The sequence below is a fragment of the Heterocephalus glaber genome, unplaced genomic scaffold (genome assembly GCF_053883595.1).
Source record: "Heterocephalus glaber isolate CG9 unplaced genomic scaffold, H.glaber_assembly_v1.0 deba00001429, whole genome shotgun sequence".
Lineage (NCBI taxonomy): Eukaryota > Metazoa > Chordata > Mammalia > Rodentia > Bathyergidae > Heterocephalus > Heterocephalus glaber.
Window position 1 is genome coordinate 9113658 of NW_028258294.1, and position 15150 is coordinate 9128807.

Here is a 15150-nt window from a genome sequence, read left to right on the forward strand (position 1 = left end):
TTAATAGTTGTAAAATAAAAGAACCATTTCTCAAAAATAAGAAGTATTGGGGCCAGAGATTTAGCTCAGTGGTTCTGCCACCTACCTTGCAAGCAGAAAGATCCAAGTTGGATCCCCAGTTCCAAATAAAAAGAAGTATTTAAAAATCGCAACTGTATATCTGAAGAACTTTTTAATGGCATTTTCATAAACATCAGGATAAAATTTGAACTTCTCAATCGAGTCTACTTGAATTCTCCATTGATTGGAGATGGAAAGGTGTAGGTTCTGTCATAGAATTTCAATTGAGTTCTTTCTATTGAGCAGCACTGCCTGGAACATGCTAGAAGCTCCCCACGGTTGAGTTTATATTTGCAGTGAAATGTTAATTAAAACCCATTCTTATCTCCAGGTAGTACACATTTGTGAATAGGGAGAGATCATATCCTATTGATTCAGAGACTGAGATCAGGATGAGGAAAGGACTAGGTGCCAACATGAGGAAGGAATTCTGAGATTAGCGGGGGAAAAGCCCTGGAAAAACATGGTCGTATTCTGATATTTGAAGAGTTATCACATTGTGAAAATTGAAGACTTGTCCTGTTTTATTTTGGGATCTGAATAGGGGTACAGGTAGAAATAACATCTGAAATTACAGGGACCAAAGTTTTGCCTCCATGTGAAGAAGCTGCATTAGCTGATACTGCCGAATGTACAGTGTGGGTCCTGACTCAGATTGGACACTGGGTGCTGGATTAGGGATGTTGTAGGAAAGATGCTTTCATGAAGGGGTCAGTCACACCTAGTGTCTTTGTAGTCCATTTCAGATCTGATTGAGTGAGGTTGATTGATTTATCACTTCAGCGATGTACATAGCATTGTTGCTGATTGAATGTCATATACACATACTCATTGAGTGTCTGCTATGTGTCAAACACTACCAGAGGCAGTTGACCATAGCAGTTAACCAGACACTCTTCCCTATGGAATCTACTTTCTATTACCAGAAAGATGAAAGGAGAATCCTTTCTGGAGATGAACACTCTAGAACTGTGTTGGTAATGGACTAAAGATATGTCAAGACATACATGTTCTACATGTTTTTAATAAATAAAAACAGATTCTCCTCAGTTTTTTAATTTTTATTTTATTTTATTTTTGTTGTTGTTGTTACTGGGGATCGAACTTGGGTCTTTGCCCTTGCAGGACAGGCAGTGGAACCACTGAGCTAAATCCCCAGCCCTTGTCTTTATTTTTCATCTTTATATGCTAAAAACACATAACAAGATACACCAAGAAGTATCTTTTTATGATTTCTGTAGTCAATAAGTAGAACCCAAATAAGAATTCTGCATTATTTGCTCAATATCCCTTCTCTATCAGGGAAGAAAATCTTCGGACATGAAATCCTACTGGTTTTGAAATCTAATAGAGTAAAGAGAAGGAGACAATATAGTTTTGGTTAACAACTTGTCTCAAGTCTGACAGTCCAAGGTAGAAAAACTGGGCATTATATTTACTGGCTAAGTGAAGCTAAATTTTAACTTCTCTATCTTCAGAATGAAGATAAAAATTATAATTGCATCATGAGTGCTTCCAGTATTAAATACTTGAGAGATTTGAAATATTTAATGGACTATATAATGGAGAATGTATCCATTACCTTTATTGTATCAGGTACACAAGAACTCAACAGTGGTGGATGTGGAGGAGGCATTGATAGTAATGGTAGTGGCTGTAAAATTTTCTGTATTGGGGGATGATATGATTATCTATGTGAAAAATTCTATGGAAATTATAAAAGCATCTTTTAGAATTAAGTGACTTTAACAAAGATGCAGCATATTTTATATGCTAATAACAGCAATTGAAATTAAAATAATGCCATTTCCAATAACATCAGAAATTTGAACTAGCTAGAGATAAATTTGATAAAAGATATACAAAATCTGTATTCTGAAATTATAAAACACTGCAGAAAGAAATAAAGGAACATAAGTAAATGGAGAAAAATACGATTTTTAAGATTAGTAGACTTGAAATTGTCAAGTTATCAGTTTTTTCAAAATTGATCTATAGATTCAGTATAAACCCAGTAAAAAACCTGCTCAGTTTTCTGTATTTCTTATAGATTATAAAACTGATTCTAAAATTTATAGGGAAACAGAAAATATTTGAAATACCATCACAATTTTGATGAATAAGAATAAAGTTGGAAGATTTATGTTACTTTGTATCTGGATTTATCTACCTTGGTTTAATTTTGCTGATAATGTTTATTTAATTTTTCACTAAATCTTTGATCATCCCTGTTACACTTCTTGATTTAAAGGCATATTGTATAGCCATATTAATCAAGACTGTTATATTGACATATGTATGTGATACTCGAGATTGAACCCAGGGCCTTTGCACTGAGCTACAATTCCAAACATTTTTGTTGTATATTTTGAAGCAGATTCTTGCTAAGTTTCTAAGTTGTGCAATCTGGGATTAACTTCTTTTCTTTCTGCCTCCACCATCCACTTTAACACTGTTAAAGATGCTCAACATCATCAGGAAGATACAAATTAAAACTACAATGAAATACAATCATGCCCACTAGAATGTCTAAAATTAAGGCAATTAAACCTTCTAAGTCTGTCATAAATGAGGATGTGGAACAACTGAAACTTTTTGTATGACTACAAGTGGAAATGTAAGATGGCACAAACATCTACCAGTCATTTTACCTCTAAATTACTACTAAAGATCAACGAAAGTATACTGCCACACAAAACTTGTATGTGAATGTCCTGAGCAGCTTTGGTTGTTATACAGCTCAAAATTGAAAGTTAATGAAATGTTCATCAGGTCAATGGTTACGAATCATTGTGGTACAAAGCTATAATGGACTATTACCAGTGAAAAGGAATGATCTGTTGTTACACACAAAACAACATTGGTGAAACTAGCAGTAATTATCCTCTTCGAAAGAAATAAGCGAATGTAATACATATTTTATGATTCAACTTCTATATAATTTTAGAAAATACACAGTAATCTGTAGTAATATAAAACTCTTCTGAGGTTTTTTGGGGATAGAGAAAGTTGGGAGCCAGCTATTGAAAATGAGAAGAAGGATACTTTGTGGGATAATGGATATGTTGCCTTTATTACCATGATAGTTTCCTGATTATCAAAACCTATGAAGTTTTACTTTAGATGTTTACAGTTTACTACATACTGGATGCCTAAATTCTTTAAAAAATGAAGAATACATGGTGACTGTCATAAAGCTAAAAGTTTATGACATTTGATTTTAATAATCTTTGGTCAACCTCAGAAGTTAGAGCTTACTTGATAGAACAGTTATATGGATTTACATTTATAGTTCTGAGTATGTGATCATCATTAGCTATGGGACAATTGAAGGAGGTGAGGAATGCTGACACTAGACACCGGTGTTGTTAAATGGAGATTTGGGCAAATCTTGTACTAATTAACATATATGAGTCTTTCTTTTCATTTTGGCTTCAAATTTTGAATCACAAAATTGATGCCTGAACTCTGTGTTCCAAGATTTGCATTTGTACTTTTAGTCATTAAATATAGCCATATTCACATTTCATTTTAATGAGAGCTAACTCTAGAGTATATGTCTAATCCTTCATTGAAAAATCCACCCATATATTTTATTTTGTCTTACTAAATTATTTCATGCAAGAACCTCTCAAAAGTATTTAGTGTCCAAAGCCTGTGATATAGCGTCACAGTTGGAAGAGACCTGAGTGACTTCAAAGGATCTCAAATCAGTACCGTGACTGCATATCTATGTAGGTGTGTGTGCATGAACACTCTTTCCCTTCTGACAAAGTGACAAACAAGGCTGATCCAACTGCTTTGATTTTGTTATTTATTTATTTATGCTCTCTTTTTAGTAGCCTTTCCTTGCTGTTCCCCCAAAGGGTCAGGTGCTTTCCTGAAAAGCTATGTCACTGGCAATTCCCAGTGACAGTGCCACTCTACCACATAAACAAAGAAGAAACACCTAAAATGATAACTCATCCCAAAGTTCTGTCCTCTCAGGATTGTCCTCTGATTTGGGGTATGCTTACTGTTTTCAAAGTGTATGGTAATGTATTTGACACTGACAGATTTAATATGCACTCACCTTCTAGTGAGCTGCTAGTATCTTGCCATACTTTTGCATACCTTTAATGATCACCATACCTCTGAGAGTTGTTGATGCTGAACACCTTGAAACCATGGTCAAAGAGGTAGTAAGTATTGGGTCCTATGTTTGAGACTAGTACATCCTAGGCAGAGAAGCCTAGGGCTTGCAATTAGCCAAGGAACCTTAGGCAAGTTGCTATCTTGGTGCCATCATCTATAAGAAGGAACTATAAAGTTTAAATTACAGAAAGTTTTGCTGCAAGTCTCATAGCACATCTTGGATTCTCAGAAAATGCTAATTCTTTTTCTCTTATCCCCTTCAGGTTCTAAATTCATTCTCTTTCCTGGTATGTGAGTCTAAACCAGATGAAACTAAGTCCTCCCAGCTGTTGAGTCTGAGTTCATTTCTTCAGCAGAGAGCCCCTCTTTAGAGACCTGTCTTCTCAGCTTCATTGCCAATCTCCTGATGGCAGAGACATTCTCATTTACCTGTTTCTCTCCAGTGTCCCGCAAAGGGATCAGTGGATGCTATGAATTAAAAAGACAGATTCAGTCAAGAGGAGCTTCAAGGCACCTGTAGAGCATTTTTTTTTTTTGCCCTGGTGTTCCTCATTCCAGCTCACACCTGCCTACTCTTTGTCTCCAGTCCATAAACTGCCCGACTTCCTGTCATTTGTTAACTCTTCAATTTGCATAGCTCTGATTTGCATGGCTTGCATTATTGTCCATGAATGTGACTTTGGGGTATATTCCATGAAACTGTCCATGGTGTCCATGACAGGCATGTGTCCTGTACTCATAGATACACTCACACCTAGCCAGGCTCCAGAGAGCCTTCTCTGGACTTTAATGTCATGTTGAGATTCTGTTCTGTCTCCACTCAGTTTATAAGACATCTATTATTCATTCTATCAATGGACACACATTGTTGTGTGTATAATAACTTCTTTTTACTTCTCTTTTCCTTCCAATTCCTTTATCTGCTATCTACTTTTCTAATGTCATATGAGTATTTCTATCTGACTTCTTAGTGTCACCCATGATTTACAGGAGCCCATTATGTTTTATTTCTTTCCACTGAGAATATCTAGGATTGTCTTTTGTCTGAGGTTATTTCATGGTGCAGGATTCTTTGGTGAATAACTTTGGAGCTAAAACTCCAACATCAATTCAGTTATCTTCCTTTGAATATTATAGCTATTCTGGGTTTTAGGCAACTTTTGAGTTTTCCAGCATGGAGAATTGCTTCTGGACAGATGCTTTCATCCCTGCTAGTTGTTAATCTTAGCAATTTGCTTGGTCTGTAGACCAAATTATGTGCCTAATTTAGGTAAAAGTACAGTAGAAATACAGATGACAGAGGACTAGGACACTTTTTACTGAAGCCTTTTATAGGATAAGGATTTACATTAATTTCACATCTTTATAAGCATCCTGACTGCTTTTAAAGATTTTATAAGCTGAACACAGAATTTTCCATCATGGTAGACATTGCTTATGACCATGTCCCTGTGGTAAATTTTTGCAGCCTGTTGATTTGGGTGAGGGCTGAAAGGACATACAGAAGTACTGTATTTTCTCTTGACTATTCTGGCAGATACCTGATTTCCTACTTGGCACTGCAAAATGGGAAAGGTGTGAGGAAGCGGATTGGGCATTTTGTGTACCTCTTTTACATTGATTGTCCATGAGTGTTTATCATAGCCTATCAAGATTTATTTATGGCCTTCTGTAGGGTTCTTGAGAGGCACAGAGCTTACATAAAAAGTATAACTGTGACATTTGTTTTGTAGGGAAGTGGTATGGGGGAGGCTTATATTCTTATAAGCAAGAAATATTTTTCATTGTATCAGTCAAAAGAACATTTGAAAGGTCTTTTTCATTTTGTGAATAAATAGATAAATTAATTTATCGTAGAAGAGCTTTTTTTGTTGCTTAGGAAACCAAATCAGTGTCAGATCAAATAGAGATATTGAATTGATATTTGACTGATTTTTCATGCAATGTGGGAAGTATTTTGACCTCTGACCCTTGGCCCCACTCTCTTCCCATATCTCCACATTGTGTCTTTTTGTTTGGATGTGCGTGTGTGTTTGTCTGTTGTGCATGTGTGTGAATGTGTGTGTATGTGACTCATTTGGCTTCAAAATTCAAATGAAGTATTTGTGAGAAGAACTATTTAATATGGTCCTACAAAAAGATCATTTTCTTATGTAAAGATTGGCATCTTAATTTCCTTTCATATTAAGGACTTTTTTTTGCATATGTCAAGACTGTTTAGTGCAGCCCTCTGGAATTTGGGATGATTGACTTAATGTCTTTCACTCTGCTGTAGCCTTCATGTTCTCTCCATTTTCTTGTAGGGGTCATCACTGCTGCAGACATTCTTGATCGAGAAACAACGGGGTCATACTGGCTGACAGTGTATGCCACAGACAGGGGTGTTGTTCCACTCTATTCCACCATTGAGGTCTACATTGAAATTGAAGATGTGAATGACAATGCTCCCCTGACCTCAGAACCGATTTATTATCCTGTTGTCATGGAAAATTCACCCAAGGATATATCTGTCATTCAGATCCAAGCTGAAGATCCTGACTCCAGCTCTAATGAAAAACTGACATACAGGATTACAAGTGGAAATCCACAGAATTTTTTTGCCATCAATATCAAAACAGGTAAGGGAATTCTTTTAAATATTTTTAAAAAAATGGTAGTCCACCTTTTAAATTTTAAGTTCATCAGCCTGACCTTTGCTCTGTTGGCATGTTTATCTTAATTGTGTAGAAAACAATGTCTTCCTTTCTGAGAGAAGTTTCTGAGTGTTCCTCCTATTTGTGGTGTTTTAATTTCACTTAACATAGGTATGAAGTGCTCTAATAGAAATCAGAGGGTTTTACAGAAAGCCTACATTTGCTTAACTCATAGTAATAAAATGTGGGCCACTCTGATAGGTGACTTCCCTTCATCTCTTTCTTGGGAGAGAGTGAGCTGGCCATGCTGAATTCATTGGGTGAGCTGGCTTTCTCAGGTCTCTACTTCTAGGAATTTTCTCCCTGGTTTGGCCTTAGTCCAGTTTGTTGTAAATGATCTTATGAAAGGTTTAGCCATACTCCAGATATTTTGTAATCCCTGTGCTGTCAATGAAGTCAACATTCAAAAGAACTTCCAGTGTTCTAGTCTTTGTTTGAAATGTGCAAAACTTAACTTTCTGATCTTTTACTCACAATGTTTCCATATATTATAATGAAAACTTAGTTTATTGTCCTAAGGATCAGAAGTATGTATGGAGTTTGGATGAATGCATTCTGAAACAAGGACCTACACTGGAAAGATGCTTTGTATGGTAGACATCAGAGTTTCACTGCTTTCTTCGGATTTGCCACATTTAGATCTGAAAATGCCAGTAAATTTAATTTAATTGTGATGGATGAGGCTTTATTTCATTGAAATTTAGACTAATGTAATTTTTTTCCCTGAAAAATCAAGTTGATACTGGTCAAAGGCTAGGTTGATTGTTGTTGGTGTGGACAGACAGCTTTCCTAATGAACTACTGATAAAGTTGATAGCTATTTCTCCTGCCTTTATTTGTTAAAGTAGAAACATACAGCTCACCTCTAGCATTCGATAAAAGTCAGTTCCCACTGACATTATTTAAAGAGAATGCCAGAATTTTGGAAACTTGATTTTCTCTAATTATTAGTGTGTCACTCATTCTGTAAAGGAAACTATTGCATTCTTATGGTGTTGATTCAGGATTTGGCTTATGTTTCATTATAAAACAAGGTGGTCATCTGCTAGCAGGGTCTGACTACTGGAGAGGACAGGGCCTTGGCCCAGCTTTCTGAAGCTGCATTAGGTGTGGGAAAGTCCCCATGCACCCAAAGAGGGAACCACTTGTTCTTCTAGGAAGCTTTCCCTGACTCACCCTCCTGCTATACCAAAGTGTTCCATGCAATGTGGAGACATAAAAATGAATTTTAACATTTTGCAAACGTAAGAGTGAAGGTAGGGGGAAGAGAGAGATAGAGGAACAAGATTAAAGTTGTTAAAAATTCCCAGTAAGGAAAGTTGAGGACACAGATGTCCTTGCATTCCACAGCCCAGTGGAGTCTGAAACAGCCAGGATCAGCTTCTGTCTTTCATGTTGTTCCTGTTGCTGCTTGAGTCATTAATGGTGGACACAGCAGCCAGAACCCTCCTTTTATTTTAAAAGAAACTGCAGAAGGGGAGTCTCAGTTGTTCACTTTCTAGGATTAGGACTGAAAAAATTTTAAAAAAAACAACTCCCACTGTCACAGGTAAGAATTTGGATTGGATGTGAAGAATTAGACTATACAGTATGTGCAGAAAAGATGTATGCTGATATAAATAAAACTATTTTAAGTACAACTTTAAGTTTGAATGTGAATTTTTAGCTGGGGATTTAGCTCAGTGGTGCTGCTGTCTGCCTCACAGGGGCAAGGTCTTGAGTTCATTCCCTGGTACCAAAAAAAAAAAAAAAAAGAATGTGAATTTTTAGAAATCCCTGTGTTATCACAGTTTGGTATACATCGTGTAATAAGAGCCTTGATCATATTTGTACAACCTCTATTATTGCAGTACATTCTTAACAAACATTCATGCCATGAATGATGTTTTTGTCTTACTTGTCTAATATTCCAAAAAATATATACATCATGCTTTGGAGTTCTCATATAAATACTGAAAAAATACTGGTTTTTATTTATTCATCTAGTCAATTGCCAAGTATTTATTGTGTCTATCAGTTTTCTAATACGATCTAATAAACAAAGTTATAAACTGAAGATATGATCCAAAATCTTTCAGAAACCCAAAATAGTATGAAATTAATGAACTAATTAACAAATACTTGTGATATGGTGAAACAGTACAATAATTTGGTAGGGAAGCTTTGCCCTATATGAGATTTAAAAAGGTGATGGTCAGGAAGGGCTTCGTGGAAGAAGTAATATTTGGGGTTAGAAACCTGGGGTTCTCTGCTGGAGATGTAACTCAGCTGTACAGTACCTATCCTAGGTGCTGGGCTCAGTTCCTGGTACCAAAAAAGGAAAAAAAAGGAGAAAAAAAGAAATCTTGGGTTTCAAATGATTACTCTGCACTCCCTAACTGGGAAACACCACAAAGTACAACAGGGCAAACAGACTAACCTGGTCGGTCCTGGCTACATCAGCTTTATAACCTTGGACAAGCTATTGAACCTCTAAAATTTAGTTCTTACTTAGGAAAGACTGCTGCAAGGGGTTCAGAGTCCTCATACAAAATGCTAACCATAGAGCCTGGCATAGTGAAATTGCAAATGTTAACACTCTATTCTGTCTGCTTTATGTTAATTACAAGCATGCCATTTAATTTCTGAGGCCCTCATTCTTTTATTGGAAGGTGAGAATGACGTGGGTTATTCCACAGGGGTTGCTCTTGAAACTAAATATCATGATATATATTGAGGCTCTTGGTAAACCACAGAGTTCTAAAAGAATCATGTACTTCTATGCCTATTTTTTTCTTTCTTTTCCTTTTATTCTTGGAAAGCTGGGGCTTAAATCCATGGTCTTTGGCATGCAAGATGTATGCTCCACCACTGAGCTACATTCCTAGCTTACTGTGCACACAGAACCACCAGCCTGGTGAAGTTCTTGTTCAGCATATTTCTCCAGGTATCCTGCTCCCTCAGATCAGAGGACTGTCTAATAAGATCTTTAATTTTTAGCATTTCTTTGTATCCCTGTGAAGTTACTTGTGTGAAATATTTATATTAATATAACATTTTTCAGTGATGAAGCAGGAGGTATAGCTAACCATTGTATTTAAGAAAGATTTATGCTTCCGATTTCTTTTCAACTTGATTTTGGCTCCAGAAAACTGACCTTTTATTTCTCTGTGGTACAGCTGCAATTTATAGAGCTTTGTTTTGTTTTGGCATGTGCTACATGATAAAGATTAAAATGATTAATATAAGTTCAAATTATGTCAATACTTATGGTCCATAGCTTTTAGCAGATAACAGATGTCCCCAAACCAAAATGAAGAGATTTCTCTATTGAACACTCTGTTCTCTATCCAAAGAGTTGCTCCTTTTTTTGTCCAGACCCAGAATCGTGTAGAATAAGTAGTCTGTGCCCCTTCTTCAGTAATTCTTGTGACTTAAAAAGAAAAATAAAAGCTGCAATTTTGTGAGGTCTTCTCTGGCCTCTGCAAATGTCTCTTGATTAATTCCAGGCTAAGCAGTTGAATTCACTCAAATATAGACTCCTTGTTGGTATATGCCTTAAGGAGGTCTACCCACACTCTCTGAAGAGGAGAGGCCAACAGGTCTTTTAATAGGTTCAAACCTGTTTTTGGTGAGCAGGAACTTTGGTTTTTTCCAGCACTTATAAAGAAATGCCAACTGGCCACCCTGATCATCCAGGCTGAGTTGAGGAACAGAGATGGAAAATGGAAAGTGTTTATTTTAGTCATGTTTACAGTAGGGAAACCACCTAACACAAGGCCAACATGCCAACGTTTAGTAGAGTACTCAGTAAAGGTTAGTTATTATTATTATCTTTCCATAAACTGCAATATTGGTTCAGAATTCCACTGTCTTTTGAGAAAGGCACTCTTGAAAGGCAGTCAGTCATGATTTGCCTTACTTGTTGGTACATAGCACAAGGGCCTTCACTTAGTTTCATAAAGTGCACTGTGTACTGCTGTTCATCTGGACTCAAGGTGTTGGAGGTGGGGTGGTGGGGGGTATAATACAACAGAAGACAGTTTCTACATTAGGGAATTTAGTCTCATGGAAAGATGGACCATCACACAGATAATATGCTCATAGGAAAACTGTGTAAGGTGAGTTACTTAAAAACAAATGCTCTCAATCTGTAGACCATGGGCTGTGAAAGGGTGACATGTCAGAGAGGGTGATGTTGCTAGAGGAGCTTCACAGACGTGATCTGAGCCCTAAAGAATGGGTTGATCTACAGAGAGAAACCAGATGACTACCCAAGGAACATCAACTAGTCAAGATACCTTGAAAGCTCCTCTGTTGCTATTTGAACAGTTTGAGAGGCATAATATCATTAGAAAAGAAATTTTAAGAGTCATGAATGTTTGGGGTATTGCAAGGTAATTAGAAGGACCAAATGTGCATCATTTTTCTTTTGTGTGGAGGTTTGATAACACTCGGGTTTTAGAGAATCTTGTTTTGTTTTATCTTCTTTCAGAGTGGGATATTCAAATGAATTATTTTAGAGAGGAAAAACATACATAGAGAGGTCCCTTTACTCTTTCTTTTGCCTCTATTAAACATAATCTAGGATTAGAAGATCCTGTACTGCGAGAGTCTGTGTTTAAAGGGATTCTTGCTTAATCCAGATCCTCTGATGGTCCTTATTAGGGGATTCCTCTCTCTCTCTCTCTGTCTCTCTCTCTCTCTCTGTCTCTCTCTCTTTGGCTCTTTCCCTGTTCTCTGGCATCTCCACTTGAATTTCAGTGATGGTGAAGCTCAGCCTTCTTTTGTTTCCCATAAGCATCTTGGAATAAACCTGAGTAAACTGTATTTTATGTGCACGTTTACTAGCTGCTTGTACCCCACCCACCCACCCAGGTCATTTGAAAGGAAGAAATCTTCAAAGGTGTGTCTGCTACAGGTACACCTCTCTTAACTCACCTGGCCTCACTTACAGTTATTGATTGTTTTGGGTGCAGACTTTTTTCCTATTAAAATAGGAAGGCATAGCTTATTAAAATATCCTGTCCAAATAATAGCAGCTTTCCCTTTGGTATACATTGTAAGACATAATAGATAAGTATTAATGTTAATCAGAGGTATGACACAAATCCAAGCCACACTCCAGCCTGATAATCACCTTGAGAATTTGTTAGACTACAGATTTCTGTGGTGGAGGCTGGTAATTTGCATTTCTAACATGATGCTGAAGTTGCCACACTGAGGAACCTGGAGAGCAAGGGTCTACATTTCAGGTACCTAAGGACAACAAAAAAGCTAACCTGGTGCTGATACACCTGGGAAAATGTAGTCAACTTTGTAGACATCCCAACACACTTTCCTTATTAAGGGGGCTAGTATTTTGAGAAGTGACTAAATTCAACGTGTGCACTCCACCTACTTTCCAAATCACTTTAATGTAGTTCTTAGTCATGCGTCCTGCTTGTATTTCATGTTTTATCGAATGGAGAAGAAAATGAAAAACCTGCCTCTAATTGTCCATGAGTAACATATCATATGGATTCCTAAAATTAGTGGCTTATAATAAAAGTCAGGGATGTATATTTGGATATACTTGTATTATTTTCAAATATATAGAATCCAGCATAATTTGTTACTAAGTGTAGTTCTAACCTACTTCAGTGGATAAACAAACACTATTCAAGTTTAGCTTATCATTATTTAAAAAGTAGTTCATTAGATAGTGGTATTTCAAAAGAATTTCTTAGAATTTCTTAAGCCCTTTGTTAATGCCCAGCTTTGTTTCATGGTAATCTGCTTACAAAACCATCTTTTCTAGGAAATCAGAAAGAAAACCTTGCTTTGTGTATAATATGGAGATTTGAAGGAAATAATGGTGATGGACAAGAATTCAAAGGATGATTTTTTTTTTTCTTCAGAGGGAACATTTTGGAAATCTTTTGTTATTGTCTCCCATTCCTCATTTCTTCCTGATACCATGGCCCTCCCTAATGAAAAGCTAAATTCTCCTGAATGGTGGAAACGGCTGCTGGATGAGTTGATATTCATAAGTACCAGGCACAGAGCAGATAATGTAACGAATGAGTATGTATGAAACTGTAAATCACCCTTGCTCCTTCTTTCAGCCATGAAAGGAGGCCTTGCCCTATAGAACATTAACTTGTGTTCATTTAATCCAACAAGTCCAGTAGAACAAATTGAGCTCATGCAGATTTATCACAGAGGGTTATTTAAATTCAGCAGTGACCTTTGCATCCATGTGAATGTGCTTCAAATGAACCAGGACAAAGGGAATTTATCTGCACTGTCTTTCTGTCCTGGGGAAGCTGTTTTTCCTCATGTGATCAACTCACACCTGAGCTGAGGAATGGGGATAGGGGGTTTTAGGGTGCAGAGGGCTTGGCCAGGGTTAGCCATCCAGCAAGGGAGGGCATGTTCTCTCTTGGACTAGGCTCTGGCTCTGCCTTTTTGTGGTTTAGCTTTATTTGGATCTTGTTGCTAATGTAAGTACCCATTTCAGAGCTCTTTGACCCTGATACCATAGATGCTTGGGTCAGGTAATTTCTTTTGTGTGGGGAGCTGTCCTCTGCATTTCAAGATATTTAGCAATGTCACTGCCCTCTACGATGCCACTGGCATGCCTCTACATAGTTGTCACAATGAAAATATCTTCAGGCATTGTCAAATAACCCTTCCTTCAGTTGGAGGGGGTTGCCCCCATATTAATGTGGAATACTTCATTGGACCCTATTGTATATAATCCTTTATAAAATATCCTACAAAACAAATGACTGACTATAGAGGGAGAATGGTATTGATTTTTTTTTAAAGTACATGTCTAGTATATGTCTGTACATACATATTATTATTAATAATAAATGAGGTGCAATAAAAGGGAAGAAAGTCAAAGCTATAACTCATGCCTCTCTAACTTCAAGTTCCTTGTATTTTAAAGATCTTGTGAAGAATTGAAATCAAATCAATTGGAGAAAAAAATGAACAATAAGAAAACTTTAAACAATGTGTGTGAAGTTATCTTTTTCTTAATTCTTAGTATTTGAAGAGGATTGTGCTGGAAACAGAATACTCATTGGAGTCTGTTTTGAGCAGCTTTTTCCAGAAAACGGCATGAAGAGATTATTTTGAGAGTTTTAGGGTTTATTCTCTTGAAATACTTAGGCAGTTCCAAATCCTGTTCCTGGTTGTCAGCCTCATGATGGAAAAGTATTTGGATTGTTTGGTTCCTGGAATAAAGGTAGGTGGAAAGGGGGGGAGGGTCCTTTTGACCTCTATTAGGAATTCTTCAGTCATCTATTCAAATTAAACTTCTGAGAGGTCTTTGATATCCCTAGTGAGCATGTAGAGCTCATTTACACACCCCAGGGAACTGGCAGGTTCTTGGGGACTTAGATCAGTGTCCTCATCACCATCTTTGAATATACCATAGGGTTGTGAAGATCTCAGCAGAGAAGGAGATGGTACCACCACCAGTAGCAAGAAGCAATGTGACCCCCTCCCCTCAAAAAACAAATGCAAGTCCCAAGGACAGAAATGCCATTTAGGCAGTAGTAGGTGTGTAATGAGCAATGGATTTGGATCTTTGAGCTAACACAATTGCTAACTTGGAAAAGATTTTTAGGAGCTATTTCTTTATAAAAGTGAATCCTAGGAAGGAATAGGGAGCTTTGGTGAAAAGCAAGAAATGAGCAAGCAGAAGTTAAATAATAGTGTAAGAGAAATGATGCTGTGTTTATGGCTGGGAAGGTACCCTGGGTACATAGGTGGTTCAGGCATTGCCAAGAGCTGCTGTGTACTATCCATTCATGAGGCTAATGTTGTTCCATCATCCACAATGCTCCTGTCCTGCTGATCCATGGAGAAGAGGTGGGGCTGGGGGCTGATTCCCAGAGATCCAGCCCACTCCTCAGCTCAGCAAAGTGGAGAGCTGCTGTTGGAAACTGCTAAGAATTATTTGGGAGGGTGATGTGGTCACATAAATAAAGTAGATGATGGAGTTGTATTAATGTATAAAAAAGAGTTTAAGGTGATAAATTTCTTTTTATTTCTTCTATCTGGGCATTATTTTTACAGGAGTAATTTACTGCATTGGTTTATTTCATTCTTCTGAGAGAAACAGTGAATTTTAATTGAAACCACTGCCAGCTTCTGTATTCTTGGATGCTGTTGTTAGGAAGACTTCTAGACACACCCTGGCTTTGTGCCCCCTCCCTCCTGGGTATGAAGGGGAGGTGGAAAGCAGATCCTTACCCAAGAGCACCTGTCTGCTCAGTACCCCAGTCAT

General features: G+C 37.2%; 1 protein-coding gene across 7 annotated transcripts in view; it reads left to right on the top strand.

Moving 5' to 3' along the window:
* Fat3 (FAT atypical cadherin 3) overlaps window positions 1-15150 on the top strand; it is a 651224-nt gene that overhangs the window by 280041 nt on the left and 356033 nt on the right. For all 7 annotated transcript variants that reach the window (XM_013069628.3, XM_013069629.3, XM_004838019.3 and 4 more), the window contains exon 3: window positions 6498-6812. In XM_013069628.3, the coding sequence (XP_012925082.2) occupies window positions 6498-6812 (315 nt within the window). The remainder of the gene's footprint in view (window positions 1-6497; window positions 6813-15150) is intronic.